Genomic DNA, 18,213 nt, shown 5'->3' with positions numbered 1-18,213 from the left:
TATTACTCGAACTGCGTTTTTTTCATCTGCGTAACATTGCTAAAATTCGCCCAATTCTATCAACGTGTGACGCGGAAATCTTAATCCATGCGTTTGTTACGTCTCGCCTCGACTATTGTAACGCTTTGCTCTCGGGTCTCCCCATGTCGAGTATTAAAAGTCTGCAGTTAGTTCAAAATGCAGCAGCTAGACTCTTAACTAAGACGAGAAAATTTGATCATATTAGCCAATTTGCATTGGCTTCCGGTCCACTTGAGATGTGATTTTAAAGTTCTGCTACTTACTTTTAAAATATTGCACGGCTTAGCACCTTATCTCGTTGACCTCGTGGTACCATATGTTCCGTCCCGAAACCTTCGCTCACAAAATGCTGGTCTTTTAGTGATCCCGCGAGCCAAAAAGAAGTCCGCAGGTCCTAGAGCGTTCTCTATTCGGGCACCAATGCTTTGGAATGCACTACCCTCAGATATTAGAGGCGCCACTTCAGTAGAAATGTTCAAAACACTATTAAAGACTCATTTATGCTCTTGTGCATTTAGCTGAAATATTTGTTGGCCTGTTTACTGCCGCTTTTTTTTTCTTTTGTTTTCTTTTGTGCCCCCTTTTCCCCCGGCTGGGGGATTAGGTGACGGTGACCCACTAGGAAGTTTAAGGCATTGACCAACTGGGCATGCACCTGTTCCAGTGATGTCGTCTTCCTGCAGCGCGACATTTGATCAATTTATTTATATACTTTAGCATCTAATTTAATTATTTGTTGGCCTGTTTACTGCCGGTTCTTCTCTTTTCTGCCCCCTCCTTCCCCTGCTTGGGAATTAGGTGATGGGGACATGCTTTGAAGATTACGGCACTGACGAACCGGGAAGGGACCTGCTCTGCCGAAGTCGTCTTCATGCAGCGCCTTTTCTGATTTCCTTATATTTCAGCACTTCATTGAACTACTTGTTGGCCTGTTTGCTATTTCTGTTCTTTCTTTTCTGTTCCCAATTCCCCGAATTAGGTGATGGCGATTCACTTGGAAGTGGCTGTACTGAATTTACACCAACTGACTGGTACAAGATCGAAGGCTCATCTTCGGATATGCTGCCATGGATATTACGGCCCTGGATGAGGACCCACTCCACTGAAGTCATCTTCCTGCAGCACTTCATTCAATTGACTCTTATATTATCTCATCTATTATTGCATAGCATCATTGTATGTGTCAAATATTGCCCAGTTGGCATCCATTGCAGCCTGGTCCTCCTGGAAGGGGGATTCCCCCATCTGTGGTCCCTTCTCAAGGTTTCTCACTTTTCCCCTAATGAGGTTTTGTGAGTTTTTCCTTTCCCTCCTGGGGGTTAAGATTGGGGATGTCGATTGTGGCTATGTAAAGCCCTTTGAGACTGTCTGTGATTAAGGGCTATACAAATAAAATTGACTTGACTTGACTTAATAAGGACGCGACGAGAGGAGGAGCGCTTGCTTTTTCGTCAGCACGCCCCGCACGGGTGGTGCTGCTTTATCACTCTCTATCTGTGCCCGCCCGCCGGCATGTCGATAGAAAAATAATATTCCTTCAAACATTACTTTCATCTTCTTAACGTTTTGTAGTGAATTTAACAGGTTCACCACTTTTTTCAAATACACCAATGGAAAACGGGTCTTAATTGAGGAAACATACAAAGAGCATCTCACAAACACCTTATGATGAGCAATGTAATTTGATCATGTTTTTTGTCACTGCCTGGACGTCGGGTTCACTGGCCTGGTGGCAGTGGCTTGTAAACACTGTCACTGAGTGGGAACGGATCTCAAGGTGGGTCAAACTAACCCAAGCAGTGGATCGGTCAGTTTTTTAAATTTATTAATTTTTTAATTTTATGTATTTATTTATTATTTAATACAAGGACTTCGGCTCACTACCAGTGGGCGGGACCAAAGAATTTGGGTTTCCTTTGAGCTAGGAGGCAGTCAAAGGCAGTCCAATCCCCTGCAACATAAAGCGCCTAGCTCTGGGGACATGGAATGTCATTTCTCTGGTAGGGAATGAACCCGAGCTGGTGTGTGACTAGACCAGTGGTTCTCAATTATTTCCTGTCATGCCCCCCCTACCAAGAAGAAAACAATTCGCACCCCCCCCCCACCACAATTTTTTTTACATTTCGTACTAATGTACATGTTCTTTGCATTTTAATGTTAGATTGTCAATAAAATATCTTACCTTGACAAAGCTAAATTGATAAAAAAAATATATCATTTTGAGAACGACTATTGTGAGGATCTCGAAACTCAGTACTCTGTGGTGCTAATATTGATGAGATGATAAATATTTACTATACGTTTTTGTTTTTTAACTTTAAGAAATCAAACAGTTATTAATACGTACATAATATAGAAAAGACAAAAAGAGCAAGGGGGATTTTAAACAAAAATTCTTCATAAAGCAACAGTTTTAATAATATACGTTTTTTTTTGTTTACAATACGTTTGACGTCGAACCTCTTTGTCGTGATGACGTCAGCCACTTCCGTGGTCCAGCCTGAGAGCATCTACTAAATTGCTCACGTAGACGTCGTCTTATTTTGTTTCGATAACTAATGGTTGCAATGCAACATTTCTGTTCATAGCTGCTGGCTCTCCGCCCAAACGCGGTTCGAGTCAGACTTCTGTTAAAAGTCGAGCGTCCATCGAAGCAATTCATTTTAGCGATTAGCGCGCTTAGCGCCTCCTTGCTTGCCTCCTCATTTAGAACGCTACTTGTTTGCAGTGTTGTTTATTTGCCATCACGTTGCTTGTTGCTGCTGCTGTGCGCGGACTTACATATAGTTCCAATGAAGTCCGTTGTGCTGCGGCGCAAGATAGCTTGGCGCGGGGCATTTAAGGAGCGGCGAAAGAAATCACTTCACTTTTTTTTTAATCAGTGCTGCGTGACAGCGCGACCCTTTTTTTTTTTAATCAGTACTGCGTGACAGGGCGACACTTTTTTAAAACCAGTACTGCGTGAACTAGGGGCACAAACAGCTTTGACGAGCTCAAACTGGCGTTGTCTGAGATCGCCTTTTTCTGTCCCAAAACCATGCAAAAAAACATGTCCCCCAGGGTCCCACACGCCCCCCCTCAGCATCGCACCGCGCCCCCCCACTATTTGAGAATCAGACAGAGTCGGACTCGGCTCCAGACACAGTGTGTGCTCTGGTATCAGTCCTCTCAAGGGGTTTTGGACTCTGTTCCACTCTGGAGTTCCCCAATGTGATATTTCCAGGGCAGGTGTGGGTTTATTCCCCCTGGGTTGGTGCTTGTAAATTGGCGTTCATCCCAGTGGACGAGAGTGAAGCCTCCCTCCGCCTTCAGTTCGGGGGCGGGTCCTGAATGTTGTTTGTGCTGATCCACAAAATTTTTAATCATTGGACTTCTGTGACTGTCATGTCATGTTCAATGATCAATTTTGTGGTTATCGTATTTGCGACTGCATGTTTTGGACACTCGGGTGAAGAGAGGGACGGATCTTTCAACTGATCAACACCTGGTGGTGCGTTGACGATTGTGGGAGACGTCAGTCCAACCTGGCAAACCCGAATCTATTGTGAGGGTTTGCTGGGAACTTCTGACAGAATCCCCTGTCAGAAAGAGCTTCAACTCCCACCTACAGCAGAACTTTGAACATGTCCTGGAGGAATCGGGGGACATTGAGTCAGAGTGGACCATGATTCATGGGTCAATTGTTGAAGCATCCAATCTGAGCTGTGGTCGTGGTAGATGTCATTTCAGCAATTCCCAAACCCGCTGTTGGACCTCAGTGGAGCGGGATGCCGACAAGCTGGAGAAGGTGTCTTTCTGAGTGTATCCTGTGGGTGTCTGTAGACAGCTGACGGGTACCAGCTGGCCAAGCGAAATGCACCTGTGGCAGTCGCCGTAGCAAAAATTCAGGCTTGGGAGAAGTTTGCCGAACTCAAACAAAATGCTTCCAGGAATTCTGGTCCTTGTCGATAGACCGGTCGATCTATAATCTTACCCTCAGCTATGGTCACCAGATGTGGGTCGTGATCGAAAGAATGTGATCCTGGATATAAGAGGCCAAAATAAGTTTCCTCCACATATCCCTTTTAGATAGGGTGAGAAGCTTGGTCATCCAGGAGGGACTCAGAGACGATCTGCTCCTCCTCTAACTTGAGAGGCGCCAGATGAGGAGCCTCGGGCAGTTGTTTAGGATTTCTCCGGGACGCCTCCTTGGTGAGGCATCCCGTACTTGTCTCACTGGCAGGGGGCCCGAGGAATTTCTCTGCTAACACCTTTGAATCCCCCGAAAGAGTTTGAAGAAGTAGCTGGGAAGAGGGAAGTCTGGGCTTCCCCGTTAAAGATGTTGCCACCATGAACCATCCCAGGATAAGTGGTAGAAAATGGATGAATGGATGGATTAATAGTTTAAACCACAAACATTATTGACTGAAATTTTCCATTTTATTGGATTTTTTTTATCTACCCAGTAATGTAACATTGACATTAAAAACTTATTTTTCTATGGAGTCCAGAACAAGCGGTAAGGAAAGGCAGCTTAATTTATGAAGCACATTTCATTCGCAAGGCACAATGTGCTTCACACAAGCAAAGACACATCACAAACGCATTTACAAACACCACAGTGAATGAATTCAGATTGAAGACAGCTGTACTGTAGGGATGATTCTTATTTTCATATTTATTTCTACTGCATAGTATTTCTGTTTTTTGTGTTAACATGAGTTTCTTGATGCAAAAGGTTTGGATGCCCCTGCTGTACTATTTTGTATGGTGGGGTAGGCATAAGCTTGTTCTTCAGCTTTCATTACCATGTAGTGAATATTGTATGTAAATGTCAATGTAATCTTTTTTAAAAAACCAACATCCTTTGGTACCTGCATACTTCTTTTGAGTTATTCCTTGCCCTCCAGGGGGTTAAGATCAGGGGATGTGGATTGTGGGCATGTGAAGCCCTTTGAGACTTTGTGAGCTTAAGGGCTATACAAATGAATTTGACTTGATTTGACATACTAATCACATTGTGCAGTTTATCACTTTCAGCAGGAACATGTTTCGTAAGGCTCCTTTTACTTTGTTGGTAGCATTGTACTCCATGTTGACAGCTCTTAGACCATCATCTAGATGAGCTCAAGGTTCACATTTCAATCACATCTTCAACCATGACTTTGCCATCTTGAGTTAGGTAGATCGCTTCCTGTTGCAGCCATTTTGCTCAAGGTGAACCCACAATGCATGAAAACCTAAATTATTGTGTGTGCTGTAGCCATCTTGCGCAAGGTGTCCCCGCATTGTATTAAGAACAGATTTTTTTGTGTGTGTAAGCGTGTGTTTTGTGTGTGGGTGCAGTACCATTTTCGGCCACTAGGAGCAGCATAGAGCAAACACAGTTATACACAAAAATGTTGGTTTTTGTGCATCTTGGGGCTACCTTTGAAAATTTGACAGGACACTTCTTAGGTCATTTTATGACTAAATCAATGGTTAAATTCGTGGGGACCAGGTTTTGGCTCCCCACGCTATGATTGTGCTGTCAGATACTGGTCCTCACAATAGTGCAAAGACAAACACCCACACACACACGCACCCCCCCCCCCCACACACACCCCTTCTTGCATTTGTTACCTTCTTAAGACCACCCATAAAATGCCTACTTTCCAGGACCACCCTTTCTAGACATCACAGGAACAAATGAAAGGCATCCTTGAACTTGGAAAAAAATCTATTTTAATTGTATCACAATATAACATTAGATTTTGCCTTTTTAAGACTACCCATAAAATGCCTACCTTTTTAAGACCACCCCAAAAAAAATGCCTACCTTTTTAAGACCACCCCCCCAAAAAATGCCTACCTTTTTAAGACCACCTTTTTTAGACATCATAGGAACAAATGAGACATCCCCGAATTAATATATATATAGATAGATAGATAAATAGATATATATTTATTAACAGTGTCACAATATTACCTAAGAATATAACCTTTAAAACCCCCAAATAAATACCTACCTTTTTTGGACAACACTTCCTTGGCATCACCAGAATTAAATACATCTCTCAACTTGGGTGTGGACAATGTATTTTAACAGTACCACATTTGGCAAATGTTAAATAAACCCTGACATGAACAAGCATTTTGCTTCCTTCAACAGCAAAAGCAAACGTTTGCTGCTCAAGTTGCAAATGTTAGCCGTGCAGTGAGGGGCTTAAAGCTCAATTCTCTTTAAAGTAAGCCATATGTTGGATCTAAATTAAACTAAATTAACTATCCTATTGATGTCGACGGTATGATGACACTTACACCTGTTTTTTTAAAATAAGTTACAAAAGAGCAACCACTAAATAAAAGAATAATATAATATGAATAATAAAAATAATAAATGAAGTAAATAGATCAAATTTGAGACAAGTCTGCAGTTTCTCCTACCGACTTATTATGTCATCAAAGGATGTCATTTATTATACGTAATAAATATATACATTATACAGTGTGTGCAGCACATTATACAGCGAGAAAGTAGTGGTGACCTGTGTCTATAGCCTCTGATCAGAAACAATCCTGTTGTGGACATAGAATTTAACGGCCTTCCAGTCCCTCTCAGCAAGGGCTCCCGGGGAAGCTGCGATGCATCTCTCGCAGTCTGCTTTTCCCGGGGTCTTACCCGTGCGTATAAAGTCCATCAAAGAGTGTTCAACAGCCTTAACCTCTTCAGTTGACCACTTTCGTTTGGGTCGATTCGTACCTTGAAAAGAGAGTAAAAACACTTAAAGCACAGATACTTTGGAAATTAAAGACATTCTTGACTTTCCTCCCTGCCCAATAGGTGTAGTCTCTGTGCCTATTGTTTTCCAAGAACTTGGGTTGACCTGAATAGGTTGTCAGTGAATATAATCGGGGCTGCGACGATATTACAAAAAATATATATTTTATAATATATAAAATAAATACATCACAATACATTTATCCTTATTGATAGCTTCTTTTTGTTCTCAAACAAATCACAGCCGACACATTTGTTGTTGATGCTACCAGCAAAAGAGGATTCTGAATTAATCATTAAAAAAACAGACAAGGCATTCCATTTGGAAGGTGAGGAAAGGAAAGGAAAATTCACTTCATGTTAATTAGGTGTTGAACTGTTCACTTGTGCAGTACGATTTCATTTACATTTTTTGTTGTTGTCTTTTCCTACCACACCAGCTTTAGGCTATCATCTTATTTTTCTTCTTAAGTTCTTTTACTCAGATTAACTAGGTAACTACAAGAGGAGTTTACGTCAACTCAGGGTGATCTGCAGGTCATTGCCTGTGAATATTCTCATTCATGCAGGTCATTTTATTCTGAAGGCATTGAATCAATTGCAACTGGACTGTTCTGTTTGACTAGGTTCACATTGAAGAGAAATGCAATCCGGATTGGATGTTTTTTTTTTGCCCATATATGACCTGCATCTTGTTTTTTGTGATAGTCTGATTAAGATTTTTTTCAAATCCAACCTGGGTTGCTTTTATATGTGGTCCTATTGGATTTTTTGCAAAGCAACCACAATCTGAACAGCCGGCTCACATATGTACATCCTTGATTTTACTGATTCGCTTCACGCAGGCATAGACAACTGTTTGATTGTCCGTGAATCTGCAAAGTTGTAATGAGTCACGGTATTGGCTTTATATTTATCTTTAATTTAATTCCACTTGAAACAAAGCAAAAAGTGCACATTTGTCATAACTGTAGTCACCACATAAACGGCAATGACGTAACATTATCTTTAGGGGTGTCTCCATGAAACATCAGGAGGTTATTTTCACATCTTAACACTATTTGTAAGGCAAAGGCAATGCAATGAGTAACTATCCCTGCCGAGCAGAAGAGACTGGACGTAGTAACTTGTGTCTGGCATGAAAAGGGTAAATGAGCATTTTGTTTCCCTCTTGCTATTCAGTTACAGTGTCTAGAAACTTCTACAACAATAATTTAATTTACATGTACAAGGCACAGGAGACCTAAAAATGATAGGACATTCTTACCTCGTGATCCTCGCTTCTGTCCAAGTTGTCCACCTTTCTTATCCTGAGGTGGAGGTTCCTCTCCTGGAAAATATTCATGGGAAATAAAATCATTTACAATGCATCACTAGCCTATTGTCATATCATTAAGTGGTGAAAACAAGGCATGAGTTAATATTTTCATTCTGGTACAATTTATCCACCCATTGGGCAACACTACTTGAGTAACATTGCCCTAGCTCGTTGCAAGAGGGCTCTTTTTTGCGAGTCGCTTTTTTTTTTTTTTTAATTTTCAAGTCAAAATTCTCAATTTTCAGCTCAATATATTCATTGTTTGGTGAGCCAGTGACATAAATGTAAAAGTCAAAGCCATGTTTCACACACCTGAATGCTGTTCTTCTCCAGGTTGTTGTTTTTGTCGAAGAACTGAAGCTCCGCCTGGAAAACATTCATAGAAAATGACCTCGGAGAAAGAATGAGCCTCTGCAACTTTTGTAATTGTATGCCCATCCAGCGTCACTGTACAGAAACATTCATAAAACAAAGCAATAAAATTCATGTCGAAACACAGGACACATAAAACAAAATTCTAGCCACCAGAGCCTTGATTCTGTCCAAGCTGTTGCTTTGAAGCACCTTTTCCAGGATCCTCCCCTGGAAAATAGTAATCAGGAGCAAAATGATGTAGATAGCTTGTCTAGCCTACTGACACCTCATAGGCAGAGAAAACATGGCAGAAATTCTCAAGATATATTGGTTCCGTTTATCAGCCCATTGGGCATCACTAGATCAGGAACATTCACCACCTATCTGTTGGTGAAAGTTATACAGCAACATTACTGTTAATAGAGCTGACGGACATATTTGACTGACATATTAGTTAGCGACCATCAGGACACGTAATCAACATGCAAAATTCTTACCTGCTGAGCCTTGCTTCTGTGCAAGCCGCCTCTGTTTTGAAGCACATTTCTTCTTCTGATTAACCTGTTCCCCTCCTGGCAAACATTCAATTTGGCACTGATGTTATTTTTACATGCAAACCGACCGTCAATGAAACATAACTTTAATTTACAAAAGAAATTTCTTGTCTGGCACACAAATCAGAAGAATACCTGACATATCTGCTGCAGCACCAAGATCATCATCTTGAGATGAAGAGCTTTCTTGCATTATGTCAGTTTGGTCTTTATGGTGACAAACAAAGGCAGATTAAGTCAAATACCAGTGAATTTAAATTATAGAGGTGGAAAGGCATCTTATCCTTAGAATAATTTTCTTACCATTGGGGCAAATCACGATTTGATCCAGGCTTTTTCCCTTAAATTCTCCTAGTCTGCCCTGTTCACAGGCCATCAAGACCTTGCTTATCTTTGCCAATTGCAAAGTTCCTTCGGGGAGGCGATAAAATTTTCTGTGCACCCTGATGTCATGTCCTAGAAAGTCTGCCAAAAGATCTTGTTCAGTGTCATTGAGATTGAGTACTCTTGAAAGAGTGGCCACTTGTTTTCTCAGTTTAGTGGAAGACAGAGTTGCAGGACTTTGGGCCCCACAGTTTTTAGCCAACTCCCGGATACAGTCAGACCCACGAAGTCTTGTTCCAAACCCTGGTCTAGCAAACAAATACATATTTTCACCAACACCACATGAGCTTCGCTCCTCAACAAGTAGCTCGAGAGACTGCACCATAGCAGGAGTTAAGATAATAGGCACCTTCCTGCCGCGCTTCCCACGAATTTCTACACGCTCAAAATGTTGGCAAAGCTTTTTTTCCAGTCCAGTCAGGGCGTCTCCAACATCCTCATTAAATGTTGACTTATCCCGTGTGATAAATACTTCTAAGCTCATCTTCGAGACTTCACCTTCGCGCCTTCTGTTGAAAAAGATTATCTGTGCTAATATAACTTTAACAAGATTGCTCCAATTCCTTGAGTTTTTTTCGTACAATAATTGCTGGTGATATTGTTTTTGCTTGTCCGCCATGTGCATGTGCATTTTTTTGACATCCTCTGCTAATGGTATGAGCTTCGGTTTGTTCCACTTCTTCTCCTCCAGTGTGCGGTACGCAGCAGAAGAAATCATTTCGTTCCAGGTTAGACTGTACATACGCCTAAACTCTTCGACCACCTGCCTCTTTTCGTTGTTTTGTGTTGAGAGGGCTACAGCCTCCATAATGTCTGCAACCCTCTGGATGCTTTGCCCTAGCTTTGTAGCTAGTGTGGGTTTCTCAAATGTATTGATCTGATCATCAAAGCCAGCTACTAATTTCACAGCTCGAATTACATGTTCAAAGTGTTGTGGATTAATATAATCCTCCAGTGTTTTTAGAGGGGTCACTGTCCTTCCGAAAATCACAAGTCTCCCCAGTCCTCGCATAATTTGGCGGATGTTGTCGTGCTGGGAAGCAGTTTCACGGTGCTTGTTGTACATTTTTTCTCCGACTTTCATGATGTATTTATCACCTTTAATAGCAAGGGTTATTTCATCTTGAGTCATCTTATTCACTAGGGCCCATACTTTCGTGCTCACATCTTTAGGTGCTGGTTGAGCAGAAGCACACAGTGATTGTATTCTTGTTTTCCCCGGTAATGTTCTGCGAACACTTTGTGCAAGCACGCACCGTTTCGCATGCTTCCACATAGACTTGCGCTTGAAGTACCCAAAGCATGCAAAACAATGCTGATAGTCCTTTGGATTGCTCTTGCCTTCACTTTGTTGTCTACAAGCTACCAGTGTCCCTTCTCCTTTCGTGAGTGCATCAATGTTTTGTGCTCGATTTCCCTGCTTGCGAAGGAGATCCAGCAGATTTCTCCTTTCCTTCGACTTTTTGGGATATATCACTGCATTGGCAACTTCACTTTTATCCTTATGTTTCCGTTCCAAGTGTCGTGCAATTTTTGATTGTGGTTCCCTGCAGTAAAGGCAGTAGTTTTTCTTCTGGTGGTATTTTTTAGATCCATCTACTTTTGTAACATTAGCTACAACAGGAGAATCACACTTTTTATCAGACCGTGCCTTATGATAGGATGTTTTAAATCTAGTGTAAGTCTTTTTCTTTCTTCTTTCAAACATAGAGTCATCTGTGTCGTCTTCTACTCGAGAAATTTTGATTCTCTTGTCACTCTTTTTCTGTCTTTTTTTGGTCTTCAGTCTTGATTCACCTGAATTGTCTTCTTCACTCACACTTAAGCAACTCTTATCACGCTTTTGGGGTCTTATTTTGGTCTTCACTCTTAGACTTGAATATCTCTTGTCACTCTTGCGCCTTTTTTTTGTCTTCAGTCTTCCATCATTAGAATCTTCATCTTCACTCAAACTTGAGCATCTCTTGTCGCTCTTTTTGTGTCTTTTCTTAATTTTCAATCTTGATACCCCTAAATCCTCTTTGTTGCTAGAAAACAACGTCAGATTGTCGTGCGTCCCTGTTTTTAGCTGGGGTTCATAAGAGTCTTCTTCCCTGGAATGTATTTTTTCATCTCTGCTTTGTTCTGATGATTCGTCAGAATTGGCCTCTGATGATGCTGGTACATACTCATCCCCACTGCTGTCATTGGAAAGTGACACTTCAGAGTTGTCCTCCAGCATTCCTTTGGTCAACTACAACAGGACAGAGACATAAGAATCAAAACAGATGCAACTTCACATCACAAGTCTTCCCTAAAATAGAATAATTTATTAAGCTGACAATACAAAAAGGACAATACAAAACAAAATTTGACTCCTGTGACTTCCATTTAAATCTGACAATTACAAATACAAGCATGTTCTGAAGAACATAGGAGCTATACTTACAAATACACTCTCTTCTCGTGTTAAGGGCGGAACCACTATTTCATCCTGCAACTGCCAAAATTGTAAAGGGAATTATTAGAATTTTAGTTCAAGCATTTTGAAAGTATAACAGACAATACACCAGATGTTATTATATATACATAACAGGCTATGTTACAGCTTGCGCTGTTGTGAAACTATATAAAGTTGTATTGTATAATTTAACATTATAGTATTACTATTTAAAATTAATAATAATTAAATATAAATATGTAAAAACCTTTTGGGGCTCGTTAACTTGTGGAAGAGAAGATAAACCGCAATCAATGGGGAAAAAAAATGGATGGATGGGGAGATAAAGGGCTGAACGATTTATCGTTTTGGGACCGAAATCTCAGACAACGCAATATCGAGATCGTCAAAGCTGCGGTTTGCGTCACACATTCACGAAGCAGATCACAAAAAAAAAAAAAGAAAAAAAAAAAAAAAGAAACAAAAGCCTTGTGCTGTTGTCCGAAGCCCCGAAAGTTATTTCTTTCCCCCCTGCTTGAGTGCGCAGCGCCAAGCTATCTTGCGCCGCTGGACTATGGACTTTATTTGTACTATAAGAAAGTCCGTGCACAGCAGCAGCATCAAGCTGTATAATGACAAATAAACGACCGCTCTAACACGTAGCGTTTTCTCAGAGGCGGCAAACAAAAAGCAAAGTATAGCGTTAGTTGTACAGTCGACTTTTCACAGAAGTCTGGTTAGAAACGCGTTAGGGTGGAAAGCCGGCAGCAATTAACATAAATGTTATCTTGCAATCAGTACGTATCTAGGCATAGACACAATAAGATGACGGCTATAATAGCAATATAGCAGACGCTCTGCGACCGGAACACGTAAACGGATGACTTAATCATGACGAAGAGGTCCGATGTCAAACGTATAGTAAATATTTATAATCTCATCAATAATATTTGCACCATAGAGTATTGGGTTTTGAGATCTACACAATAATAGGTCTCAAATGTATATATTTTAAGCAATTTTGCTTTGCTAAAGGGACAATGATTTCATTGACATAATCTGACATTTATGTACAAAGAAAATGTACATTAGTACAAAATGTAAAACAATTTGGGCTTTAAAAAATACATTTCAAATACACAATTACACATAAATACAAAAATACAAATTTATAAAACTATTTTTTAAAAACTTGGAAAAAACGGCCCTGCTCACGAAATCTCTGAAGTGTCTTTGCATTATTACAGTAATAGCTTTTATTGTTTTTACTGGTATAATGGCATGCTCTGTAATGTCTGTAAATGTCACTGTACATTATGCAGAAAATCGCAATCGTAATATCTGTCAGAAAAATGACAAGTTTTTCCTAAAATCATTCAGCCCCAGACAGAGAGAGAGAGAGAGAGAGAGAGATGTAAATTAATGTTACACTTGTCCATAAACAATCAGTATAAAGAGATTATTATGCAAGTTAGCAAAGAAAAAGGCTCGCTGAATATTAAGGAATGTGAGTGTGTTGCTCAGCTGGACAAATGTAAGGTTTTCCCCATGTGTTGAAATTAAATTAGATTACATTACAAAAATAAGGTTGAAAGCCAATTGAGAGCCAAAGGCAAAGTAAGTAAGTCTGTCTTTTTCTCTGTTAAAACAAAAATTAAACCAAAACAGAATAACATGAAAAAAATGTTGCCGGGGAGACCTCATTAAAAAATTTTCATGTTTTAATTTCCACTTTCCATTTTAAGATCTCAAATATAACATATCCTACCTTTACGTTCTGTTCAACATGACAGCTATCCATTACATCAGCAACTGCAACGAAATCACATGAGAGAAGAGCATTAACCAGGTTCCTAATGAGCTAACAGCAGCCATGTGCCTTTATTATAAACTTTCACCTCACCATGAAAATTATTAGAGTTAGCGCATCCGAGACAATAAAAATACATAAAGCCATGATCAGCCATGCTAAGTACACGAAACATCTTTCACTGAAGATGCACAACTACTTGGAACAAAGGTCACTCAGTAAAAGGATAAGTTTGGCTCAATTCCATCTGTTACATTATTTTATTTGTTGTAGTTTTCTGTCAGATTCTCAAGGAATATGGTTGAGGTAATTCAAACATTGGAGAAAGCCCTTGCGCGATGAAGAACCCACTTGTGGTAAAAGCCATCAATAACAAGCTTCCTGAATTTGTGAAGAAAGCAAAGCTTGTCTTTATGGTCAATCGAAAAAATAGTGTCACGTAAGTCAATCATTTTGATTATTATCTTGCAATTCTAAATGAGCAATAGGATAACCTCAAGAGACTTGAGCATCTCAAAAGCACATAAAAGCTCTGACAAGATGGATAACAAACTAACACACACAAAAAATGCTGCGACTAAATCCATAAATGATTGTGTTGTTTGTGGAGATGAGAATCACAAACACCATGACAAGATCCTACTGAAAATGTTTAAGGTCTGAAGACATGCCCAAAAAGAAGGTATTGCGAAACGGAATGATGTATGTGCCTTGAGAGGCACGTCCATGGTGGTGGGTGTAAAGACCAGTACATGTGCAAGAATAAAGACTGTATGAAAATGGGCTCTTCAGATCGCCACTACCTCCTTGGCTCCAAAAGTGAAGCTAAGAAATATGAACGAGGGAAAAGCACCGCAGGGAAAAGACAGCGGAAATAAAAGTCAAACAGAGAAACAAGAAAGATTCTGAAGTGAACGTTTTCCAGCTATAGCAGAAAGATGCAAAAAGGCTGTAAAAAGGCCTGGAATAAGGAATTCCACAATGTCAAACTTGGTGGTTCTCAAAGAAAGTGGACTGCAAGAGAGTCCAGTCCTGATGATGTTGTTGAAAGTCCTGACTAATGCAGGACAAAATAAAGTTCCTCTTACGTGCGGGTAATTGTGACACAAATCTAACACCATACTGTAGATCAGGCATAACCAAATGGCGGACCTCGGTCCGGATGCGGACTGACTGATGGTTCGGACTGGACCCATGACCAATTTATGATAAATGTACACGAACAGAATTTTTTTTCAGGCTACATTCGCAAATGTGGTCGCTTCTATTACGGTAAATGCGTCACTGATTTGAGCCAATCAAATCTTTTGTTTCTGATCCACTGCCAAATGTGCAGCAGACATGAAGAGAGTGCTTGCTCAAAAGTTAGCAAGGTCGATGCGTGTTGTTTTAAAAATGAATGGACGGAGAAATTGATGTTCATTCTGGCTTCAGCCGGTTTAAAACCAGTGTGCGTCATTTGCTCCGAAACCGTCGCACCAACACGAAGTGCCACTACGAAACAAGGCACTGCTCTTTTGCTCAAAGTTGTCTGCTGAAGTCTGAGGAGAGAGCACGCAAAAACATCGAACTTTGAGTGCAGTCTTGCGGATTTTTACATTTTCCATTTTCGTTTACAGCCAGCGGCATGCAAACGAATGTTCACTAAAAGTATCATTCATGGATTTTGGGCAAACATTAAAAAAAAAAAAAAGTTCAGTCAGGGCAGTTGCGAAGGAGTGCTAAAATGCGGCTAACAAAAATTATTTAAAGGAAAACACAAAGACCAGGTATGTGAAATAATCAACCAAATTCTAAGCCTTCCCTTTTTTTAGGCGGACAACTCTTTGATTTCAGGAAAAAAACGGGAAAAGACATTAACTCAATGCTCAGCAGTTGATTTATTTCTGCAGGAGATATTTTCCTTTTTTTTATCTGCAAGTGTCGCCCTTAAATCCTTTAACCTGGAGCCGCTTACATTTTCTTGAATGTGAAATAAACCCCTTATATTTATTTGACTGGGAAATGTGTTTAATGGTAACATTGTTAAATATTTAGTATATAAGTGTGCTCTATTTAAAATTACTCTAAATATTAAAACTATATAAAAATGTGAACATAGGCTAGACCAGTGATTCTCAAATTGTGGGGCGCGCCCATGCTGAGGGGGGCACGTGGGACCCTGAGGATGCTTTTTTTCCGCCGTGGTATGGCTGAATGATGCATTGTTTTAGGACCGAAAAAGGCGATCTCAAACAACACGAGTTTGAGCCCTTTGACTCTAATTTTTGTCTTTTCTATATTATGTACATTTTAATAACTGTGTTTGGTTTGGTAAAAAAAAAAAAAAAAAAAAAACTAAATATTTATCATCTCATCAATATTTGCACAACAGAGTACTGTATTTTGAACTCCTCACAATAATAGTCCTAAAATTTATATTTCTTATCAATTTAGCTTTGTTAAGGGATATTTTATTGACAATCTAACATCAACATACAAAGAACATGCACATTAGTACAAAATGTAAAAAAAAATTGGTGGGGGGGCGCGAATTGTTTTCTTCTTGGTAGGAGGGGCGTGACAGGATATAATTGAGAAGCACTGGGCTAGACAATAAGGGAAGTAGGACTTTGATTCGAACCTTTTGATTGGAAGAAATTTTAGTAGTGGGCCTCTGTGACTTTTAATTGAATACCCCTGCTGTAGATTCTGCCTACAGCACGGAGAATGCAGGGATCTGTGATTTATTCCTGATTTTGATTAATTGAACAGTTTATCAAACGCATTTTGTAGTGATATTGATTACTGGCCTATCCTGACACAAATTAGATTTACCCCACCACTAAGCCCCCACCACCCCTTCGTCCCCCAACTCACCTGCGCCGTCAAAAGTGTCACCACTGGAAAAGAAATCTGTGCCTTCCTCCTGTAAACAGTGACACAATCAAAGATCATCAGATCACAGAACTACTTTCACTTTACAGCCTCAGACATTTTAAGTGTTGCTTACCAGGAGTGTTAAACTCACTACACTTCACATATAGCATAATTTGTAGTAATATTTACTTGAAAAAAAACTTGTCAAGTTTTTCAAGTAAATATCACTCCCCAATATTTGCAGTGTATAGTTTTAACCCCTGGCTTACACAACCATTGGGCTATCATATTAATCAGTTTGGTCATTCAGTTTTAACAGACTAAAAATCAAATAATTTATTGTGTCATAAGGTGGCTTTTACCAAAATATACCGTATCTCAATGAACAATATCTAGAGCACCTACGCGAAACAGGCCTATACTAAAAAAGTACAATGACGCATGTAAAAAAAAAAAAGTAAACCGCATGACAATGGAAGGAAGATGAACTAATCATCATCATCCATCATCATCCTGTCCTCTGCTTCTTTCTCTTTCGCACTCATCGTGCATTCTACTTTACACAGACTTTAGAAGCTTCATTATAACGTGTATTTCACAAAAACAATAAACCAAATTAATGGATTCAACTGTTTTACTCGACGCTGGCGCGTGTACAGGCCGCTTATTAACAAATAACTTAGCATTAAATATGCGGCAACCATCCTGGAGAAGTTCCACCACACTGACACAAAGTTAGCTCATTTTACATTGCTCGAACTCCCGTGTGAAAATTGAAGGCAAGTAAAAAGGGAATACAAAAATAAAACACTTACCATTTCTCTTGAATGCCCGGCAGCTTGAGCCCAATGTCCTGTACTCTCGATGCTTGTGGTTAGTCGAGCGAATTTGCCGATAAGCAGGTGAGCGGTCGAAAAGGGAGTGCTTGTTTTTAACACAGCACACACCACCGTAACAGCGAACGTAGTTATCAAGAGCAAAAAAGAGAAACTGGTTAAGATTTTTCAATCCATTATGCGGCCAAGAACTCATGATAACTTATATCTCGTCATGATATGTTTTTTCTTGAAACGACAAGTGATCGGTGAATGGGGAGGAGGGGGCAATTGTTCGACTTCGCACCAGTAACGGGAGAAAGATAGTACGTTTGGGGACCTCTCTGTTCCACACAAGCATACAAGTAAAAGAGACACACAAGCGGCTGTCCAGTTAAATCGCAGCCGCAACACGGCCACCAAATTAGTTATTAGTTATTTTTTGTACTACTACCTGAGCTTGCTTAGTTGTTTTACTTACTTTCTATTTGGTCTGTTTTAGACATCAGAAATGTAATTATGGTAAACACATACTTCAAATCAATTACCCCCCACGCCCATTTATTTTTCAATGCAAGTTACAGTACAGTAAAAGAATTTCTCAAACAGTTGAGGGAGTTCAAGAAGGAGTGAAAGTGCCAAAATTAATTAAACAAATACACCATGAAATGTTTAATTAAAATTATCAATAACAAATTCGATGTTTAATTTATTAATTAAATGTAGAATAAAATAAATAAATGTGTAAACCCGGTTAGTAAAATATGGGTGAATCAACGTTGCAATATGATTTATATATATATATAGAGAGATATATAGAGATAGATAGATAGATAGATAGATAGATAGAAAGATAGATATAAATATATATATATAAATATATATATAAAAATATATATATAAATATATATCAGATCCAAGAGGAGCAGTGCAGTTTTCG

General features: G+C 39.7%; 1 protein-coding gene across 1 annotated transcript; it reads right to left on the bottom strand.

The window, feature by feature from the left end:
• Nucleotides 1-6,497: 6,497 nt before the first annotated feature.
• LOC148315628 (uncharacterized) lies at nucleotides 6,498-17,474 on the bottom strand. The gene is made up of 11 exons (XM_088287445.1): nucleotides 17,274-17,474; nucleotides 16,459-16,507; nucleotides 13,558-13,601; nucleotides 11,799-11,849; nucleotides 9,290-11,603; nucleotides 9,122-9,193; nucleotides 8,930-9,004; nucleotides 8,643-8,660; nucleotides 8,391-8,444; nucleotides 8,028-8,090; nucleotides 6,498-6,742 (listed from the first exon to the last, which is right to left on the bottom strand). Exons 1-11 carry the CDS (start codon nucleotides 17,274-17,276, stop codon nucleotides 6,534-6,536), a joined length of 2,952 nt encoding a protein of 983 aa, XP_088143571.1. The 5' UTR covers nucleotides 17,277-17,474; the 3' UTR covers nucleotides 6,498-6,533.
• Nucleotides 17,475-18,213: the final 739 nt, after the last annotated feature.

This window comes from Idiotropiscis lumnitzeri, unplaced genomic scaffold (genome assembly GCF_059441095.1).
Source record: "Idiotropiscis lumnitzeri isolate Australia: NSW breed Sydney's pygmy pipehorse unplaced genomic scaffold, RoL_Ilum_1.0 HiC_scaffold_74, whole genome shotgun sequence".
Classification (NCBI taxonomy): domain Eukaryota; kingdom Metazoa; phylum Chordata; class Actinopteri; order Syngnathiformes; family Syngnathidae; genus Idiotropiscis; species Idiotropiscis lumnitzeri.
The sequence above is the reverse complement of the archived record's forward strand: the minus strand, read 5'-3'. Positions and strand labels throughout refer to the sequence as shown.

Excerpts from the sequence above, each read along its gene's own strand:
- LOC148315628 (XM_088287445.1), bottom strand. Across the intron at positions 11,850-13,557 it reads ATGTTGAACAGAACGTAAAG|TTGCAGGATGAAATAGTGGT; the intron begins GTAGGATATGTT and ends CAATTTTGGCAG. Across the intron at positions 9,194-9,289 it reads AATCGTGATTTGCCCCAATG|ACCAAACTGACATAATGCAA; the intron begins GTAAGAAAATTA and ends GTCACCATAAAG.